This window comes from Ylistrum balloti, unplaced genomic scaffold (assembly GCF_031769215.1).
Source record: "Ylistrum balloti isolate Yb309-2 unplaced genomic scaffold, AGI_CSIRO_Ybal_v1 Utg369874, whole genome shotgun sequence".
Classification (NCBI taxonomy): Eukaryota; Metazoa; Mollusca; class Bivalvia; order Pectinida; family Pectinidae; genus Ylistrum; species Ylistrum balloti.
Window position 1 is genome coordinate 778,751 of NW_026782015.1, and position 23,593 is coordinate 802,343.

General features: G+C 38.2%; 2 protein-coding genes across 2 annotated transcripts in view; both read left to right on the forward strand.

Moving 5' to 3' along the window:
* The window catches only part of LOC132546023 (dipeptidyl peptidase 2-like), a 62,317-nt gene that overhangs the window by 19,417 nt on the left and 19,307 nt on the right, over nucleotides 1-23,593 (forward strand). The gene's annotated exons all lie outside the window — the stretch shown is intronic.
* LOC132546024 (G-protein coupled receptor 52-like) lies at nucleotides 6,907-8,440 on the forward strand. Its single transcript, XM_060209719.1, has one exon. It carries the CDS (start codon nucleotides 6,907-6,909, stop codon nucleotides 7,843-7,845), a length of 939 nt encoding a protein of 312 aa, XP_060065702.1. The 3' UTR covers nucleotides 7,846-8,440.

A 23,593-nucleotide genomic window follows, 5' to 3' on the forward strand; every position in this document is an offset into this window, starting at 1 on the left:
GCAGGCATTGGTCACAACAGCACCAATATAGTCACTGTACAGCAGGCATTGGTCACAACAACACCAAAACAGTCGCTGTATAGCTGGCATTGGTCACAACAGCACCAATATAATCACTGTACAGCAGGCATTGGTCATAACAGCACCAATATTGTCACTGTACAGCAGGCATTGGTCACAACAACACCAAAATAGTCACTGTATAGCTGGCATTGGTCACAACAGCACCAATATAATCACTGTACAGCAGGCATTGGTAATAACAGCACCAATATTGTCACTGTACAGCAGGCATTGGTCATAACAGCACCAATATAGTCACTGTACAGCAGGCATTGGGACAACAGCACCAATATAGTCACTGTTCAGCAGGCATTGGTCACAACAGCACCAATATAGTCACTGTACAGCAGGCATTGGTCACAACAGCACCAATATAGTCACTGTTCAGCAGGCATTGGTCACAACAGCACCAATATAGTCACTGTACAGCAGGGCTTGGTCACAACAGCACCAATATAGTCACTGTACAGCAGGCTTTGGTCACAACAGCACCAATATAGTCACTCTACAGCAGGCATTGGTCACAACAGCACCAATAAAGTCACTGTACAGCAGACATTGGTCATAACAGCACCAATATAGTCACTGTACAGCAGGCATTGGTCACACAAGCACCAATATAGTCACTGTACAGTAGACAGCAGTCTATAACAGTTATAACAGTCCAATTAAAGTTTCAAGTATAAAGTTATAAGTAACTATACATACACATAGCTCCTAAGTACAGATAATGACAAGACAATTTGCTTATAGAGTGCATGTGTTCTTCTAAATGCAGGAAAAATAGGGCAACAAATATCAGTTGTCTGGCAAACAAAATTACAGATAGTTTCTCATTCAGACAGCAAATGTTTTTGCTGGTATGGATTAATAAGACTACAGTTTCTTAGGAAGCATTAAAGTATTCAGAATGGCAATGTGTCCCTGGAGTGAGAGTTGATGGAGACCCAACGCTTTTTCACTGCCTTAGGTCTGACAGCTGTATCATGTCTGTGCAATGACCAGTGAGCACCATCTACAATCTGTTACTGGGGCTAAACAGAGATAAGGCCTGATCTCTCCAACAGCAATACAAAATGTAAACATGGTCTACAGGTTAAAGGTAGATAACTATCTACAGTGTTTTGAGAGAGAAAAAATGGTTTCTATCATTGTCCTGACAGACAAATGACAGTCTACAGTTTGAGAGACAGCACCAGTGTATAGAGTCATGATAAACGACAGTGCTGCAGAATTGTAATAATGAGAATCTTAATTGTCGAAATTAACATTAGTAAAGCATTATGGGAGACTCACCCTAAAAAGTGGTAGCAAGCAACACAGTGTATATAGTTGTGAGAGACAAAGGACAATTTGTATTGTCGCGGGAGACATATAGCAGTCTACAGTCTTGTCAGAAACCAATAGCAGTCAATGACATTGTGAGAGTCTCACAGCAGTCTGCTGTATTGTAATGAGGGACAAACAATAGAGTTATGAGAGACAGACAGTCAAAACTATTGTGAGAGAAGAACGACAGTCTACAGTTTTGTGATAAACAACCAACTGCCATGTAGTGACACAGTCAGTATTCAATACCATTACTTTAATCACTGGTTTATACTGGGGTCTGACACAGCCACACAGATAAGGATGTGATTGATATGTGGAAAGTTTAGGTATGACACCTGATATGGAATAAAAGCTCAAAACATTTCATACTGGATTACTGCAAACTTGTGCTTGTTTCCATAGAAACAGAATCATCGGTACACAATCAGCTGACAGCAAACTGTTTGGAAAAGAAATGAGCAAACAATCCTTACTATATTGTATAGATGACATACATTTTAAGAAAAGAGAATTCTGCTGAGAATTTATGATGGAATAAATGATTTCCATGTCGGTAGACAGGGGATATTTGAGCTGAGTGAGGATGTGTCGCTGTGCCAATGCAGATCCAGACATTGTTAAATGAGGCTGGCAAGGATTTATACGATAGGTATCACAGCAAAGATTACTACTGATGTATCGAGTATTGAGTACCAATGGGAGGCTTGATCAATACAGCCACGATTTATTACTTACAGGAGAACTACATAAAGGCAGGGAGACATATAGGAGATATAGTAATCGTAAAATTCACAAAGATTGCAGATTTTAGTTATGCAGCATGTCCATACCGAAACGGTTACTGATCATAGTTACAGTAAACGTCCACAGAGGATAATAATTACAGCAGATCTCCACAGACAACCATAGTTACAGCAAACCTCCACAGAGGATGATATTTACAGTAAACCTCCACAGAGGATGATATTTACAGTAAACCTCCACAGAGGATGATATTTACAGCAGATCTCCACAGAGGATAATATTTACAGCAGATCTCTACAGACAACCATAGTTACAGCAAACCTCCACAAAGGATAATAATGACAGGAAATCTCCATGGAGGACCATAGTTATAGCAGATCTCCACAATATGTCATTGCTATGCAGATACATCACAAAGCAAGGCTAATCATCAGTTATATTGAGTATCACAGAAAGCATCGTACTTCAAAATATGGACACATTACGATTATAAAACAGCAGCCTGTGTGTTAACCAGAGTAAAAGCTTCATCAAACACACAGATCTGGCTATGATAGTACTGTTCATTATACCATATATCATATGACTGGTGCTACGTGGTAGGACTGGTATGTTAGAACCAGGTGGTACTATATCAGCCTCCCTGGGTCCATACACCTGGTCAATCAGTCAGAGACTGGACGCCTGCTGACCAAGCTGTGGTATTCTTTATCTCAGATAGACTGTTAGAGCACAGTGTGTATGTCATTGTTATTTCTGCCCCTGGGCTACGGCTACACTGCTCAATACTTATAATTGAATATTGTGTTGAACTACAATTTGTAGAAGGATGCCTAAAAGCACTACTGGATGCAGCAGTTGTGAGACTGATCAAAACAAGTTAGATTTATTTTATAATGAGACTCGCTGAAAAGGGCTTTACTAGTGAGAGATACCAGACAATTCTTAACAACATGGACAATGGCAAATGACTGATGACTGCACAGTCATCACCAGTGAACTGTTGTGTGACCATATCCAAGTGGCTTGCTACAAGCACTATTAACAGGTAGGTTTACTTATTATATAGCCACTGTGGACTAAATAGTATGCCATAGGGAGGGTATGTGATGTGATAAGGTGTATGAGGTGATGTTGTTTATGGGATAGGGGTGTATGTATGGTGAGGTTGTCTATATGTATGGTGAGGTTGTCTATATGTATGGTGAGGTTGTCTATATGATGGGGTGTATGTATGGTGAGGTTGTCTATATGTATGGTGAGGGTGTCTATATGATGGGGTATATGTATGTTGAGGGTGTCTATATGATGGGGTATATGTATGGTGAGGTTGTCTATATGATGGGGTGTATGTATGGTGAGGTTGTCTATATGTATGGTGAGGTTGTCTATATGATGGGGTGTATGTATGGTGAGGTTGTCTATATGATGGGGTGTATGTATGGTGAGGTTGTCTATATGTATGGTGAGGGTGTCTATATGATGGGGTATATGTATGGTGAGGTCATCTATATGATGGGGTGTATGTATGGTGAGGTTGTCTATATGTATGGTGAGGTTGTCTATATGATGGGGTATAGGTATGGTGAGGTTGTCTATATGTATGGTGAGGTTGTCTATATGTATGGTGAGGTCATCTATATGATGGGGTGTATGTATGGTGAGGTTGTCTATATGTATGGTGAGGTTGTCTATATGATGGGGTATAGGTATGGTGAGGTTGTCTATATGTATGGTGAGGTTGTCTATATGATGGGGTGTATGTATGGTGAGGTTGTCTATATGATGGGGTGTATGTATGGTGAGGTTGTCTATATGATGGGGTATATGTATGGTGAGGTTGTCTATATGATGGGGTGTATGTATGGTGAGGTTGTCTATATGATGGGGTATATGTATGGTGAGGTTGTCTATATGATGGGGTATATGTATGGTGAGGTTGTCTATATGATGGGGTATATGTATGGTGAGGTTGTCTATATGATGGGGTATATGTATGGTGAGGTTGTCTATATGATGGGGTATATGTATGGTGAGGTTGTCTATATGTATGGTAAGGTTGTCTATATGATGGGGTGTATGTATGGTGAGGTTGTCTATATGATGGGGTATATGTATGTTGAGGTTGTCTATATGATGGGGTATATGTATGGTGAGGTTGTCTATATGATAGGGTATATGTATGGTGAGGTTGTCTATATGATGGGGTATATGTATGGTGAGGTTGTCTATATGATGGGGTATATGTATGGTGAGGTTGTCTATATGATGGGGTATATGTATGGTGAGGTTGTCTATATGATGGGGTATATGTATGGTGAGATTGTCTATATGATGGGGTATATGTATGTTGAGGTTGTCTATATGATGGGGTATATGTATGGTGAGGTTGTCTATATGATGGGGTATATGTATGGTGAGGTTGTCTATATGATGGGGTATATGTATGGTGAGGTTGTCTATATGATGGGGTATATGTATGGTGAGGTTGTCTATATGATGGGGTATATGTATGGTGAGGTTGTCTATATGATGGGGTATATGTATGGTGAGATTGTCTATATGATGGGGTGTATGTATGGTGAGGTTGTCTATATGATAGGGTATATGTATGGTGAGGTTGTCTATTGGGTATATGTATGGTGAGGTTGTCTATATGTATGGTCAGGGTGTCTATATGATGAGGTATATGTATGGTGAGGTTGTCTATATGATGGGGTATATGTATGGTGAGGTTGTCTGTATGATGGGGTATATGTATGTTGAGGTTGTCTATATGATGGGGTATATGTATCGTGAGGGTGTCTATATGATGGGGTATATGTATGGTGAGGTTGTCTGTATGATGGGGTATATGTATGGTGAGATTGTCTATATGATGGGGTGTATGTATGGTGAGGTTGTCTATATGTATGGTGAGGTTGTCTATATGATGGGGTATATGTATGGTGAGGTTGTCTATATGATGAGGTATATGTATCGTAAGGGTGTCTATATGATGGGGTATATGTATGGTGAGGGTGTCTATATGTATGGTGAGGGTGTCTATATGTATTGTGAGGGTGTCTATATGATGGGGTATATGTATGGTCAGGGTGTCTATATGATGGGGTGTATGTATGGTGAGGTTGTCTATATGATGGGGTATATGTATGGTGAGGGTGTCTATATGTATTGTGAGGGTGTCTATATGATGGGGTATATGTATGTTCAGGGTGTCTATATGATGGGTTGTATGTATGGTGAGGTTGTCTATATGTATGGTGAGGTTGTCTATATGATGGGGTATATGTATGGTGAGGGTGTCTATATGATGGGGTATATGTATGGTGAGGTTGTCTATATGATGAGGTATATGTATGGTGAGGGTGTCTATATGATGAGGTGTATGTATGGTGAGGGTGTCTATATGATGAGGTATATGTATGGTGAGGGTGTCTATATGATGAGGTATATGTATGGTGAGGTTGTCTGTATGTATGGTGAGGTTGTCTTTGTGGAGAGATCTAGTGATTTACATACAGTTAAAGTTACTGACATGATTTTCTTTGTTTTTTACCAGGTAACTTATCCTTTTACCACCTCACTGAAATAAGGGACATGTCAGAGTAAGCCCTGCAGATCTGGCTAATTCTACTCCACTCAGATATTGAAATTGTGAGCAAGGGAAAGTGTTCATCTCTCATTCACTTCCAAGTAATGTGTGACTAATGACTCAGAGTGACTTTGGTCTCAAAGAAATCCTGTAATAGTTGGAACCAGTTTCAGAGAGTGACTGAAGTGTGACATAATGGCTTGTGGTGTTAGGACCTGATTGTAGATGTTCAGAATCCTGCTGAGGCCAATGATCAGCTGCTATAACACTACTACCTGACTCTAACACGGCCGATTGATTCCAGTGTGACAATGGTTCCCCGTGTGCACATGTGTATTATAGTCAAACAAATGGTGAATTAATTAATTGCCACTGGATGGAAAGAGAACAAAATCTACCAGCCTACTGTGTATGAGTTTTGGAGACAGTGATGATGGTGATTACGTAGATTGTTGGTATGTTGTGTTCCTGATAGAAATCACTGTTGTCTTCTACACACAAGGGATACTACCAGATCAATACCAGCACCAATGGTCAGGCCTCACCACACAGGATTAAAGACGATAACCTGCACCACTGGTCAGGCCCCATGACACAGGATTAAAGGTGACAAAAGGAATTCACACCTACACTAACTGACAGGAATACAGCTAACGGAACCAAGGTGATATCTGTATTGTAGTACCGTTTACTGCATGCATGTACTCCCACAGATACCAGGTGTACTCCCGGAGCTTATCCTGGCGAGGTTTTCCATGGAATCGTGAGCTGATAAATACCTGTAGGTATCATTTTACTGCCAGAGATCAGATCCCTGACGAGGAATCTCTAATGTAATCCTTATTATTCTGATAGTTTGTTTTAAATCGTCATAGAGATTATATTGAGCATCGTTTTCTCCAGCTGCCATATTGAAGCTTTACCAAATTAATCTTCTCAAAATCAATGACGATGCTGTTCAGATTTTAAGCAAATTGAAATCGTCAAGTTTGATAGGGGGATTGTTATTGAGAAGAGGATATTCCTGACAGAGGGTAATTCTAAATTAGCTCTCTCAACTCAGACAGGAAAATAGATGTGACTCATATATACTTCAGCGATCTGAATTGTATCTGCGATGAATTTTGTCTCCCAAACATAGGTAAGTTATTGTCTATCGTTGACAGGCAGTGATGGAGTACTACGCAGAGAGCGTTATCACCATGGTCTACACCATAGCCATAGTCACCTCCAACACCCTCATCTTATTGGTGGTGGCATGTACAGAGTCCTTCAGAAACTTGAACAAGATCTACTTCTGTTCACTCACATTGGCTGACCTGTGTGTTGGTGTGTTTATAACGCCGTTTGCTGTGTTCAGTACCTTCAGTAAAAATTGGATTTATAATGATGAGAAGTTTTGCCACTTTGAGGCTTACCTATTGGCTGTGTTCTTCATCGCAGGTTTGTATTCAATGTCTTGGATGAGTGTTGACCACTACCTTGCGGTCAGGAAACCACAGAGACATAAAATCGCAATGACCCCTACTCGGTCTATGTGCTGGATTCTGTTTGCGTGGCTTGGAGCCATCAGTTTCTGTTGCCCGCCACTCTTTTCATTTCAGAGGGCAAATTTTTACCAGGAAGTTTTCATCTGTTCCATAGATGCCGGACCACACAAGCCATATTTTGTGACAGCTGGTGTTTTGGTGATGTTTCCCGCAGTAGTGGCACTCATCGTTACCAATGCATATATTTTCACACGCCCATTCCAAAAGAAACGTTACATGTTTGAGACTATTTTACCTGACACAGCCTCACGGCCAGGAAATTACTTCATGAACTTTGTAGTGACGATAATCTTCTGCATCGCCTGGTTGCCATGGTTAATGTTACAACTGTATGGTGCGTTTATAGACCAGTACACCCCCTATCCCCACCGTGTTCACTTTTATCTATTGTGGATAGCTATCGGTAACTCTTTCTACAAGTTTTTTGTGTATTTAGCAATGAGTCAGGAGTTTCGGAAGGGTTTACGTCAGCTTTGTGGGCACACAGACTGTCACTGTCCTGAGTGTTCCATTGCACACAATATCAGCATCAACTTCATCACCGTCAACAGTCGCAAATAAGCAACAAATGCATTTTACCTGTGAGTCAAAAATATTACATTTGGTGATGCTTGGGATCACAGGGTCAGGTTCTGATGTACACGATAACAAACAGACTGCTTTTTACACACAGTTGTAGACTGAGTGTGTACTGAACCAATCAGAGTCATTGTTATACACACTTGTTTACCAAGTGTACACTGAACCAATCAGAGACATTGTTATACACACTTGTGGATCAAGTGTACACTGAACCAATCAGAGACATTGTTATACACACTTGTGGACCAAGTGTACATTGAACCAATCAGAGACATTGTTGTACACACTTGTGGACCAACTTAACCAATTGGAATATTTTTTACCCACACTTTTTGTTGACCAAGATTGCACTGAACCTGTCAGAGTTTTTGTTACACACAGTTGTGGACAAAGTACGCACTTAACATATTGGAATATTTTTTACCCACACTTGTGGACCAAGATTGCACTGAACCTGTCAGAGTGTTTGTTACACACAGCTGTGTACACTGCACCAATCATAGTGTTTGTTACATGCATTTGTGGACCGAGTGTACCCTGAACCAATCAGAGTCTTTGTTACACACATTTGTGGACTGAGTGTACCCTGAACCAATCAGAGTCTTTGTTACACACATTTGTGGACCGAGTGTACCCTGAACCAATCAGAGTCTTTGTTACACACATTTGTGGACTGAGAGTACACTGAACCAATCAGAGTCTTGATTGCAAAAAGTGATGGACTAACTTAACCAATCATCTTGTCTTTGATACCAAAAGCTGTAGATGAATATGTCATCAGTACTTGGTTTACTGCCATGTGAGAAAATATAACAAGTGCTTTGTTGAAGATGGTATAATCAAGAGCCGTACAATTATGTTAATCAAACGTTTTTCATATGGTGATACATATGACCATGGTCTCGTATGATGTAGCTCTGTCATTCCAGGTTGGGATTTGTATATGGGTGGAAATTTGAAGTGGTATGAGGTGCTTGTGTGAGGAGATTGAAGATGCTTGTTTATTCTGAGGTAGTTGGTTTAGGATGTACTTTCATATGTGTAAGGTGCTTACTTATTATGTAAACTGTAGCAGTGACGTGGAGTGTATAGTGTCCTGCTTTACAGTTCAATCATTTATCTTCAAAAGATATTGTATAAGGAGAATTTAAATGGCACTTCCAGATGACTGGACATACATCAAAAACACACTGTAAGCTCCTTTATATACACCATAATACCAAGTTCAAACAACAAACATCATTATCAACTCACAATATCATCAACTCACAATATCATCAACTCACAATATCATCAACTCACATTAACGAACCATTAACTCAAAAAACAGCACACAGTCAATTCACATCAAAACACCATCAACACACCATCAACACACCATCAACACACAGCAACTGACATCAACACACCATCAACACACCATCAACACACCATCAACACACAGCAACTCACATCAACACACCATCAACACACCATCAACACACCATCAACACACCATCAACACACCAACAACACACAGCAACTCACATCAACACACCATCAACACACAGCAACTCACATCAACACACCATCAACACACCATCAACACACAACAACTCACATCAAAACAGCATCAACACACAACGACTCACATCAAAACACCATCAACACACAACAACTCACACGACAACACCATCAACACACAACAACTCACATCAACATACCATCAACACACAACAACTCGCATCAAAACACCATCAACACACAACAACTCACATCAGCACACCATCAACACACCATCAATACACCGTAAACACACCATCAACACACCATCAATACACCGTAAACACACCATCAATACAACATCAACACACCATCAACACACCGTAAACACACCATGCCATCAGCTTGTAATCACTGATACCTTGCATGTTGATCAGAAATGAAGGTTTCTAGTTTAGCCATGCTAATGAAGTTAGAGCTAATTGTGTTTAAAATGTTATGTTTATCAATATAATTGTTTAAATTATAAAATGTGAAAAACCCTATGTGTGTTTGTTTTAATTTTCATAATAAGTTTTTAAAGCCATTTAAACTTTTCTGTAAGTTTCAGGTCCTGTAAACCTTTCTGTAAGCTTCAGGCCATGTTCATCTTCATGTAAGTTACAGGCCCTGTAGACATTTTTGTAAGCTTCAGGCCCTGTAAACCTTTATGTAAGTTACATGCCCTGTAGACCTATTTGTAAGTTACAGGCCCTGTGGACCTTTATGTAAGTTACAGGCCCTGTAGACCTTTATGTCAGTTACAGGTCCTGTAGACCTTTATGTCAGTTACAGGCCCTGTAGACCTATTTGTAAGTTACAGGCCCTGTGGACCTTTATGTAAGTTACAGGCCCTGTAGACATTTTTGTAAGCTTCAGGCCCTGTAGACCTTTATGTAAGTTACATGCCCTGTAGACCTATTTGTAAGTTACAGGCCCTGTGGACCTTTATGTAAGTTACATGCCCTGTAGACCTATTTGTAAGTTACAGGCCCTGTGGACCTTTATGTCAGTTACAGGCCCTGTAGACCTTTATGTCAGTTACAGGCCCTGGAGACCTATTTGTAAGTTACAGGCCCTGTAGACCTATTTGTAAGTTACAGGCCCTGTAAAACTTTATGTCAGTTACAGGCCCTTACAGGCCCTGGAGACCTATTTGTAAGTTACAGGCCCTGTAGACCTATTTGTAAGTTACAGGCCCTGTAAAACTTTATGTCAGTTACAGGCCCTTACAGGCCCTGTAGACCTATTTGTAAGTTACAGGCCCTGTAGACCTATTTGTAAGTTACAGGCCCTGTGGACCTTTATGTAAGTTACAGGCCCTGTAGACCTTTATGTAAGTTACAGGCCCTGTGGATTTTGTGATATACAGGCCATATGACCATTAACACTTGTTGTAACTAAGTAAAATACTTGATACATCAAACGGTGAGTGCCTAATAAGTGATTTTAGATATCACAAAGACTGTCATCATCAGGTAGATATTTGTCCATAGGGCTATTGTTTACATTAAGAATGATATACTGCACCATGTTGCTGTTGACTGGGAACTTTGAGGATGTAAATTTCTATTGATTTTGCTTTCATCATAAAAACTGACTGTTCATGTCAAAATATATTTCATCTACAACCTAAAGCAGACATGACATTAACAGATAAACACATATTTCACATCAAGTTTGATAAACACTCTACAGAAATAAACTAAATATGATGTAACACAAGGGATACACTATACAATGGTACACTACAGATAAATGATAAAATGCAACAGTAGAGATAAATTATACAAGGTAACTCAAGAGAAAAACCATACAGTTTAAACTGGAGATAAACTTAACCATGTAACACAAGAGATGTACAATACAATGTAACAGCAGAGATCAAATATACAGTGTAAACATAAGAGATTAATTAAACGAGGTAACTCAGAGATAAACTCTGTAATGTAATTATACGATAAAAACTAGAGATAAACTTTACAATAACACTTTACAATGTAAACACAAGAAATAAATTTTATACAAAAGGGATAAATTATGTAACACAAGAGATAAATTATACAATGTAACAGTAGAGATAAATTATACAATGTAATACAAGAAATAAATTTTACAATGTAACACAAGAGAAAATTATGTAACAAAAGAGATAAATTATACAATGTAACACAAGAGATAAATTATACAACGTAACAAAAAATATTAACTATATAATATAATAATATTCTCTTTATTTTTAAACATTCCATCACGTTCTCTATACTCTTTATACATCTGTGTCCTCTTTGTTCATTCTTTCTGTCAATCCAGGTTTCCTCTACATTCTATCATACTTTCCCTGAACATTTATCATTACCTACTACCTCTATATCTGTATCCTTCACAACTTTCTTCATTTCTTTTTTTCTATCATCTAAATTCCTCTAAATTCCATCATACCTACTGTGTAACTCTATATCTGTTTCCCTCACATCCTTCTTCATTCCTTCCTTTTATCATCTACTTACCACTGCATGCCATCAAATTTTCTGTACATCTCTATACCTGTGTCTCTCACATTTGTCTTTTTCTTTCTCTCTATCATCTGTATCCCTCTATATTGTATCATACCTTCAGTGCACCTCAATACCTGTGTCCTTCACACCTTTCTTCATTCATCCTCTATATCATCTATGTTCCTCTACATTCCATTATATAACTTATGTGCTCCTTTATATCTGTATGCTCGACATGTTTCATGTATTCTTTCTTTCCATCCTCTTTCTTTTCTACATCTCATCACATGTTCTGTATACCCTCTAAATATCAGCCTTCTTCACATTCATTCATTTCTTTGCTCTATCCTCTATATTCCTCACTGTTTCCCCATACACTTTCTTTCGCTTGATGGGTTTCTGCATCTTTTTTGCTTCCTCTCTACCATCTACATTCCTGTTTTTATCCCTATTGTATTCTTTCTGTCTATCATGTATATTCTTCTCCATATCTCTCCCTTCTTGAATTCCTTCCTTAATCATCCCACACTTCAGTTATCTGATTAGATTCCCCTACAGCTAGCTTTTCTCCCCATACTAAATAGATTTGACAGGGTAGTTGATGTAACTGTAAGATTACTGAGGATCAGACCAGTCCATTCTTAAGGGGGAGGAGAGTGGGGGTCTACATCCTTCAAACCCATGGTAAGAATGGAACAACTCAATATTGGTATGAGAGGGCAAGCACCCTGTTTACCTTTAACATGGTAGATATGGAACAGTTCAATATATTACATGTGAGGGGATAAACAACAAGTTGTTTAGCTTTGTGAAGTGGCTGTACCATGATCCATATTGAAATTGGGTTATTGTTAGCTGAAGCACCCTGTTAACCTTGGTAACATAGAGTAACACATGATATGCATAACACATGGTAATGAATATTGTGACAGCTTTACCCAATAACTGACATTATTAAATAACAATGTGTAGTTTGGAGAGAAAATTGGTAAACAAAGGCTTGTGTTAAGATACAATTTTAATGATAGATGATCTGTGTCAGTAATTGAAGAAACAAGTTCTCCATCTTTATCAGATAAAGTACAGTATCTGTAGTCCATACACCTGTCCAGCTGTCATTTCACCATCACTTTGTCTGCCATCTTTTACCCTAAACAGCCTCTACAAACGTTTTTTACTTGGTTGGTAGATACCTGAGATAGTTTTCTCAGTTAAATGGCCTTGACCTTCTTTAAAGGTAAAAGTGTTGAAATGTGTTGAAAACTGTAGATCCATAAGGTTTAGGGGTGTGATACTTCAGAATAACAACGACAGATCATGTGGATCTGCTGGGAAATATTTTATATATAGCTATATATCTTCTGTATAAGCAGGGTCAAAGGTTAAATTATATGCTTGGTAAAAAGCTATACATATGTTGGAACCTTCTCATGTTTCAGAAATTTCAGAGGGTCATTTTTGATGGTCTGAGAAAAGGGGCTACAAGGTTGCCTCTACACATTAATAAATGACCTTGACTTATTTTCTAGGTCACCGGGATAAAAATGAAGGTTCCTGTAGAGAAATCAAACAGTAAAAAGTGTTCATGTTTGGCTTAAAGAAAATATGTCAAATTTCTAGTCTGAACTGCTATTCTTAGATTATTTCTTAACTTCCATTCCTATCTGTAACCGTTTCTTATTCTTTATTAATCTTAACTCTTCACACTTGGCTTTCGGTATGATCTGCTTCTCTGGGTTCTTTCTTAAATTCTACTCCTATCTGTAACCGTTAATTAATCTTTATTAATCTTAACAGTTCACATTTGGCTTTCGGTATGTAGGACACGGATTCAAATTGAAATGGAAAAAAAAAAAAAAAGTGTTCATGTAAATTATGTTACAAAGTAAGACATTATTTGAGTCTTCATCTTCTGCCAAAGATATGTAACATTTTAAGCATAAGATGTAGGTTACTGTCTGACCTTATTGGAAGTGTACATAAGGAGCTTGTATTCAGAGGACAGAGAGGTCAGTAAGTGTTGGAACTGTACATATGGAGCTTGTATGAAGAGATGTAGGTTAGTGTTGTACATGAATAGCTTGTATTTAGATGACAGAGATGTAGGTTACTGTCTGACCTTATTGAAACTGTACATAAGGAGCTTGTATTTAGACAACAGTGATGAAGGTTACTGTCTGACAAACGAAATGTAGGTTAGTGTTGAAGCTGTACATAAGGAGCTTGTATTTAGATGACAGAGATGTCGGAGATGTACATCATTTAGATGACAGAGATGCGGTTAGTGTTGTACATGAGGAGTTTGTTTAGATAAGATGACAGAGATGTAGGTTAGTGTTGTACTTGTATTTAGATGACAGGAGCGGTTAGTGTTGTGAGGATTTAGATGACAGAGATGTAGATGTATGTCGGTTAGTGTTGTACATGAGGAGTTTGTACATGAGATGACAGAGATGTCGGTCAGTGTTGGAGCTGTACATAAGGAGCTTGTATTTAGATGACAGAGATGTCGGTTAGTGTTGTACATGAGGAGTTTGTTTTAAGATGACAGAGATGTCGGTCAGTGTTGGAGCTGTACATAAGGAGCTTGTATTTAGATGACAGAGATGTCGGTCAGTGTTGTACATGAGGAGTTTGTTTTTAGATGACAGAGATGTCGGTCAGTGTTGGAGCTGTACATAAGGAGCTTGTATTTAGATGACAAAGATGTTGGTTAGTGTTGTACATGAGGAGTTTGTATTTGACAGAGAGTCAGTGTTGACAGCTTGTATGTGACAGAGATGTTGGTTAGTGTTGTACATGAGATGACAGAGATGCTGTACATAAGGAGCTTGTATTTAGATGACAGAGATGTCGGTAGTGTTGGAGCTGTTAAGGAGCTTGTATTTAGTGACAGAGATGTCGGTTAGTGTTGTACATGAGGAGTTTGTATTTAGATGACAGAGAAGATGTATTTAGATGACAGAAATGTAGGTTAGTGTTGTACATAAGGAGCTTGTATTTAGATGACAAAGATGTAGGTTAGTGTTGTACATAAGGAGCTTGTATTTAGATGACAGAGATGTTGGTTAGTGTTGTACATGAGGAGTTTGTATTTAGATGACAGAGATGTCGGTTAGTGTTGTACATAAGGAGTGTATTTGTACATGAGGAGTGTTGTACATAAGGAGCTTGTATTTAGATGACAGAGATGTAGGTTAGTGTTGTACATAAGGAGCTTGTATTTAGATGACAAAGATGTTGGTTAGTGTTGTACATGAGGAGTTTGTTTTAAGATGACAGAGATGTCGGTCAGTGTTGGAGCTGTACATAAGGAGCTTGTATTTAGATGACAGAGATGTTGGTTAGTGTTGTACATGAGGAGTTTGTATTTAGATGACAGAGATGTCGGTCAGTGTTGGAGCTGTACATAAGGAGCTTGTATTTAGATGACAGAGATGTCGGTTAGTGTTGTACATAAGGAGCTTGTATTTAGATGACAGAGATGTTGGTTAGTGTTGTACACAAGGAGCTTGTATTTAGATGACGATGTGTTGGTTAGTGTAGATGACAGAGATGTCTGTACATAAGGAGCTTGTATTTAGATGACAGAGATGTTGGTTAGTGTTGTACATGAGGAGTTTGTACATGAGATGACAGAGATGTCGGTCAGTGTTGGAGCTGTACATAAGGAGCTTGTATTTAGATGACAGAGATGTCGGTTAGTGTTGTACATGAGGAGTTTGTACATGAGATGACAGAGATGTCGGTCAGTGTTGGAGCTGTACATAAGGAGCTTGTATTTAGATGACAGAGATGTCGGTTAGTGTAGCATATGAGGAGTTTGTTTTAAGATGACAGAAATGTAGGTTAGTGTTGTACATAAGGAGCTTGTATTTAGATGGCAGAGATGTCGGTTAGTGTTGTACATGAGGAGTTTGTTTTAAGATGACAGAAATGTAGGTTAGTGTTGTACATAAGGAGCTTGTATTTAGATGACAAAGATGTAGGTTAGTGTTGTACATAAGGAGCTTGTATTTAGATGACAGAGATGTCGGTCAGTGTTGGAGCTGTACATAAGGAGCTTGTATTTAGATGACAGAGATGTCGGTTAGTGTTGTACATGAGGAGTTTGTTTTAAGATGACAGAGATGTCGGTCAGTGTTGGAGCTGTACATAAGGAGCTTGTATTTAGATGACAGAGATGTCGGTCAGTGTTGGAGCTGTACATAAGGAGCTTGTATTTAGATGACAGAGATGTCGGTCAGTGTTGGAGCTGTACATAAGGAGCTTGTATTTAGATGACAGAGATGTCGGTTAGTGTTGTACATAAGGAGCTTGTATTTAGATGACAGAGATGTCGGTTAGTGTTGTACATGAGGAGTTTGTATTTAGATGACAGAGATGTCGGTTAGTGTTGGAGCTGTACATAAGGAGCTTGTATTTAGATGACAGAGATGTCGGTTAGTGTTGGAGCTGTAAATAAGGAGCTTGTATTTAGACAACAAAGATGTAGTCTTTCATCTGATATGATCAGATCAGGATGACCATTCAGTAAAATAGATAAATCAGTAAATTGGATTGTCACACTGGAGGATTGTAGCTGTAAAAATCAAAGACAACTGTACTTAATCATTACACAATCTTCTTATCTTAAAATGAACTGTTTACAAGTCAATAACTGTTCAGATTGTAGACTCTTCTGCCATGTGCTATTTAAACCTTAATGACTTTTAAGTGCCTGGAATCTTTATTTTCTTTCGCCGACTGCGGAGAGCTGGACTGACACATCAGACAAACAGCTGCACTTTCCTGCCACATCGATCTTTTCCCGCATGTTTAAGTCCTTCACTTTAGAATAAAAATGTACAGCTACAAAAAGAGCTGTTCACATATGGAGATAATTTCATGGAATTTAAATAATGATATTCTCAAGTGGTTTGTTAATGAAAGTCAGATGATGTTAGTTTTTCCAGACTTCATAATGAAATTACCACTAAAAGAACGTGCAACTTGCAAAGTTTTCTGTGTTGTCTGTTGAAGTTTATGATGTGGAGGGACAATTGAAAGCTGGTCTAAGAAAGTAAACCTCCTTCTGCTCTTTAACTTTTACATGCATACATTTAAGTATAATTCTAAATGTGCGATGTTTATCTGTTGCCTTCAAAGCACCTTCCAATCTTAAAAACGTTTCATTGTAACTCTTGATTTTGTATTGTTGAGTCTGTAACCCTGTACCAACACTAAAACCTCTCTACAAAGTTTGACTTTGTTATAGATAAGGAAGTTGACAAATATGATCTTGACCTTTAAATCAACTTGATTATAGAACCAAAGAGAAACCAGAGCACAACATTTCAGAAATTTCAGATCTATTTTTGTGCTTTCTGAGAAAAGCAGGACCAAAAAAAAACAAAAAAGAAGCAAGTTCAAGATGGCTGCTTAGTAGCTATATTGTTCTTCATTTTTGAAAACAAATTATTATTGAACAAAACGGATTCCATGCGAAGTACCAGTTATATGTACAAAGTTTTTAAAAAAAGTGACCCGAGAATAATGAAATTTAAACCTTGGACTCCAAGATAACATTATAGAACATGCTTATATATGCTGACCATATCAAATATAACAATAAGGTTATGTTGGGGCTGGAACTACGAATCTTGCTCTGACTGAAGGCAGCCAGAGCCTCAAGGATGAAAAGAAGATGATCTATCATGCAATATGGGGTGTCCCCAGCACATGTCTGAACCCTGTAATGTACATTCTGTATTGAGTTTTCTGTATGTAAATCCAATAGATAAACATATGTCTATATCATACTAGTTTCATGGAACCTCAGAACATTGATTCACTTAAGAGATGCATGATATCAGGACATTTCACTCTTGGCATCAGATTGTTTTGTGATTTAATTAGAATGGCACTTTGGTATTTTTTCTTGTTTATCTTGAAAATTGCTTTGTATTTTTTAACTGTATTATGCCGGGACATTAGACTTAATTGATATGCATGCACAGGAACATTGAGCGTTGTGTCGCTTATCATTGTAATCCTTTCAAGTATTGGCTTCAGACATTGTAGATACATTGGAGAACAGTGTGACCTTTGCTCTGCATTTGACCTTGCTCTTAACTGCCAAAATATAGATGTCATATTTCAGCTAGTTTTCCTGTACATGTAAATGGACCACAACATGTGTAGTATTTCATAGACCACAATGTGTGTAGTATTCCTTTTTTTTTTCTATAAATATAATTTTTAGTTAATTTATGATGTCTGTTAATAAATCTTCCTGTTACAAGACTCAAACAACAAAAGAACAAGATTAGGAATCAAGCAATTCTCTGTGTGGTTATGATGGTCATGTCTACTAGGAACTGTACACATTTCACATAAACAGTTATAAAACAAAACCCCCTTTATCACATGTTCATGTTACACAGAGTTACCATTAAACCCTATTATAATGCCACCTACACAGTCCAACTCCTGGGCTTAATGCCAGACATCAGTAGGAAATCTAATTTAACCCATAGCAAATTTATATGAAAAAAGGGTGGGGGGATGGATTCTTTTTTTTAGAAAATTTCAAAATATACCTTTGAAATTTTGACCCCAGATATGCAAACAGGAAAAAGCCATGATTTTATTGCTGTTTTGTATCATTTTAAATGGTGACTTGGGAAAGAAACCTGGCATGATTTGTGACATTGATTTGCATGTCTGGAGAATGAACCTTCACATGACTGTGAATTCTTCACGCCATCAAATTTGTCTGCCAGTGGATGACAAAAACAACCATTTTATCCTCTAATGGATTTCTGCTTTCATCTATTGATTGTGTCTTTAGGCTGGGCAGGTGTTATAAAATTTGCCTCAATCAAGATAATGAAAAGCCAATTTGATGTGATTTTATGTGTTGGGTGACTGTGCTTCCTCCAAGTCACACAGTATGTCTGTCGTACCTAATTTCTTGTCTTCAGGGTTAAAGTGTTTACGTATATCTGGTAGGAATATAGACTGTGAGCTTCTGAATATAAAATCCAACGACGCAAAATAAAATCTTCAACAATATGCAGGTGCTGAAAATTTTATTGTAGACGGAAGATTTTAAAAAATGATTGTCAGGCTTAGGAATGTCCAGACACTTTCCTTGTTTTTAGAAAGATGACTGTCTATATTCCTTTCTTATTGTCAGACTTAAGACTGGCTAAACACTTTCCTTATTGTCAGACATAAGACTGTCTAGATACTTTCCTTATTGTCAGACATAAGACTGTCTAGACACTTTCCTTATTGTCAGACATAAGACTGTCTAGACACTTTCCTTATTGTCAGACATAAGACTGTCTAGACACTTTCCTTATTGTCAGACAAAAGACTGTCTAGACACTTTCCTTATTGTCAGATGGATAGAGTAATCAGACTGTTCTTCCATCCATAGACCTTAACTTCTCATTGACCATGCACATTTGAGGGTATTTAGTTTTTATTCTGACAAATTCCTACAGATTTATGTCCCTTTGTCAAAAAAATCACATATTAATGGTTATCTAGACAGATCATCCTATTTCGGCCAATTTCAAGGAAAGTTTACTTTTATCATAACTATCCCTTTAGGTTGAGCGTCTGAGTATCATTACGTCATCTGACCTGAAGGGCCTGTAGCATGTTGGAATGAAGGGTCACAAATTTTGTTCATGGAATTGACATTTTCTCTTTTTAAAGGTCACAGAAGTCAATTGTGTTAAAATCTCCAAACCACTTCTTCTAAATAACAAAAAGGTCCAGGCTGTTGATTCTGGTTCTTTGATATGTTGATGAAGGGCTACTAATTTGTTCAAATAATTGACCTTGACATCTATTCAGGATCTCTTAGGTTAAGTGAGTGGAGATCTTAAAATTTCTTTTTCAACTAGCAATAGGTTCGAATTAATAGCATTTGTGTATTAGCATGTATAATGAATATGATTGCAAATTTGCAGTAAATTTTTTAAGAAACAACAATGTCTTCTTTGTAATTTTAGAGTGGTTGAGCGATTGATTTTTGGGCCTATTTGACCTCTTTCATTTATAGATCTTTATAGTCAGTTGACCATCAAGGCCTGTGGGCCTCTTGTTTTTTCATTCTGACCCTTTCTAGTGGAGTTAGGACCCTTTGTTGAATAGTAACTCTGACTGACCAAGATTTTATCACATGTTAAAATCTAAATGTTTTGAGACACCTGTTTGGCTACACTAGTAAGAGAGCCATTTGTTTTGTATGCAGATTTATATATGGGATTTTGGAGAAACTATAAATTTGTGAATGCATTTTTTTTACTTTACAACAAACTTCATTGATCCTCCATCCATACCTTGGTAATACTTATATCCTTCCTTGAGCCTTCCTCTGAGCCCTCATACACCTTCCCTAAGCCATCCCCAAGCCCTCTTCAAGGCCCTTCCCTGAGTCCTCCTCTGAGCCCCCACAACCTTCCTCTGAGATCTCCCATCCTCCAACCCCTGCCCCCAACCAAAACCACATCCTGAGCACTCCCAGCCCCCAAATTACATTCTGACCCCTATATTGTAGCATCCACCCTCTCCAAACAAACAATAATAATGAGTTACCATTTGACTAGATATCGGCACTGACTTTTAACATTTACTGAGCATGATTTGTTGTATATGAATCCAAGAGCAATACGTATTTGAAGATGGCAGACATCATTAATCAACAATATTTTTCCTGTGAAAAATACCTGTATTTATGTGATTTGTACTTCCCCAACTTGGAAATACATGTATATTAGAACACGCAAAAAAGATGTGCAAATTACACATGTTTTAGCCACTATTATCAGAGGGTGAGCTGTTCAAACTGCCCTGTGTCTGGCATCCATCCATCTGTCTGTCCTTAAATAATTCTTGTTATGTCTATTTAATGACAATTACTTGATGGATCCTTCCTAAATTTCATCAATAGGTTTACTTGGTCCCTAGTTGTACTGTTAGATTATGGGCCCAATTAGAAAGATAAAATGGCTACCAGGTGGCCATCTTGGATTCTAGCAATGAAAGATAATTATGGGAATTTCTTGAGAAATACTAAATAGATCTTTCTCAAATTTCAAATGTAGCATCCCTTTGGTCAGTAGTTATCCCATTTTAATTTTGACACTGGTCAGAAAATCAATATGCCTGACAAGTGATCATTTTTAATTTTTACAATGAAAGTTTGTATTAGCTTTTTCTTGAGAAGGACTCAATGAATCTTTCACAAAGTGCCCAAGGAGTGGAGCCCAACAGGGAAGATAGAATAAATTCTATAAATTCTACTCCTCCTGTATCTATGATTGAATTTTCCTCAAATTTTCTCTGAAACATTCTTGGGTAAATGTTGGGGCCCAATGAGAAAAAAGATATTGATTGTATTGTGTGTTGGATATTTAGAAATTTTCGTTTAGATTGGATAAAGCAATTTCAGTCAAGTCAGGTGAGTAATACAAGCCCAATGGGCCTCTTGGTTAATTATAAATCATAGTTGTATATTCAGAAGAGGTGTTTAATTTTACTTCAACTGTTTATTGGTTTTCATAAAGAGATCTTCTGTAATCATTTTCAAACTATGATATTGCTTGAGGATTCAAATACATTTTATTAATATTACATGTTGATAATAAACAGTGCCCAGCTTCTAAATGGGATAGGATTACTTAATTATGTACAGACCAGGGGGAATTAAGTCATCATGATGAAGTAAGGCTTTCACTGACAGCATTGGTGGGTTTAAGAGTTCACACTTTAACTTTGACAATGTCTTGAATATATTTACAACTCAGTATACAACCAGTGACCTAGTTAAAAGCTGGATCCTTATGATGATGACAAGTTGTGATGACTATTTATCTAAAAAAGTGGTATTATGTAGTAGGGGAGGGAATTACATTAAAACCTCAGTATATGATATCATGTAGTAGGGGAGGGAATTACATTAAAACCTCGGTATATGAGGATCTGTAATGTACGCTATTGTATCTAAAGGAGCTTTTATCTAGAGTATCTGAAGAAAATATCATATTATCTGGAGAATCTGAGTTAGTTATCATGTTATCTTGAGTATCTGAGGGAGCTGTCATGTTAGATAGAGTATCTGAGGGAGCTGTCATGTTAGATAGAGTATCTGAGTGAAATATCATGTTATCTAGAGTATCTGAGGGAACTGTCATGTTATCTAGAGTATCTGAGGGAGTTGTCATGTTATCTAGAGTGTCTGAGGGAGCTGTCATGTTATCTTGAGTATCTGAGGGAGCTGTCAGGGAGCTGTCATGTTATCTAGAGTATCTGAGGGAGCTGTCATGATATCTAGAGTATCTGAGGGAGCTGTCATGTTATCTTGACTATCTGAGGGAGCTGTCATGTTATCTAGAGTATCTGAGGGAGCTGTCATGTTATCTAGAGTGTCTGAGGGAGCTGTCATGTTATCTAGAGTGTCTGAGGGAGCTGTCATGTTATCTAGAGTATCTGAGGGAGCTGTCATGTTATCTAGAGTATCTGAGGGAGCTGTCATGTTAGGTAGAGTATCTGAGTGAAATATCATGTTATCTAGAGTATCTGAGGGAGCTGTCATGTTATCTAGAGTATCTGAGGGAGCTGTCATGTTATCTAGAGTATCTGAGGGAGCTGTCATGTTATCTAGAGTATCTGAGGGAGCTGTCATGCTATCTAGAGTATCTGAGGGAGCTGTCATGTTATCTAGAGTATCTGAGGGAGCTGTCATGCTATCTAGAGTATCTGAGGGAGCTGTCATGCTATCTAGAGTATCTGAGGGAGCTGTCGTGTTATCTAGAGTATCTGAGGGAACTGTCATGTTATCTAGAGTATCTGAGGGAGCTGTCATGTTATCTAGAGTATCTGAGGGAGCTGTCATGTTATCTAGAGTATCTGAGGGAGCTGTCATGTTATCTAGAGTATCTGAGGGAGCTGTCATGTTATCTAGAGTATCTGAGGGAGCTGTCATGCTATCTAGAGTATCTGAGGGAGCTGTCATGCTATCTAGAGTATCTGAGGGAGCTGTCATGCTATCTAGAGTATCTGAGGGAGCTGTCATGCTATCTAAAGTATCTGAGGGAACTGTCATGTTATCTAGATTATCTGAGGGAGTTGTCATGTTATCTAGAGTGTCTGAGGGAGCTGTCATGTTATCCAGAGTATCTAAGGGAGCTGTCATGTTATCTAGAGTATCTGAGGGAGCTGTCATGCTATCTAGAGTATCTGAGGGAGCTGTCATGTTATCTTGACTATCTGAGGGAGCTGTCATGTTATCTAGAGTGTCTGAGGGAGCTGTCATGTTATCTAGAGTGTCTGAGGGAGCTGTCATGTTATCTAGAGTGTCTGAGGGAGCTGTCATGTTATCTAGAGTATCTGAGGGAGCTGTCATGTTATCTAGAGTATCTGAGGGAGCTGTCATGTTATCTTGAGTATCTGAGGGAGCTGTCATGCTATCTAGAGTATCTGAGGGAGCTGTCATGCTATCTAGAGTATCTGAGGGAGCTGTCATGCTATCTAGAGTATCTGAGGGAGCTGTCATGTTATCTAGAGTATCTGAGGGAGCTGTCATGTTATCTAGAGTATCTGAGGAAGCTGTCATGTAAACTATAGTTTGTGAGGGAGCTGTCATCTTAACTGGAGTATCTGTGGGAGTTGCTGTGTGTGCTTGCCCAGGCACAGATTATATCAAGCCT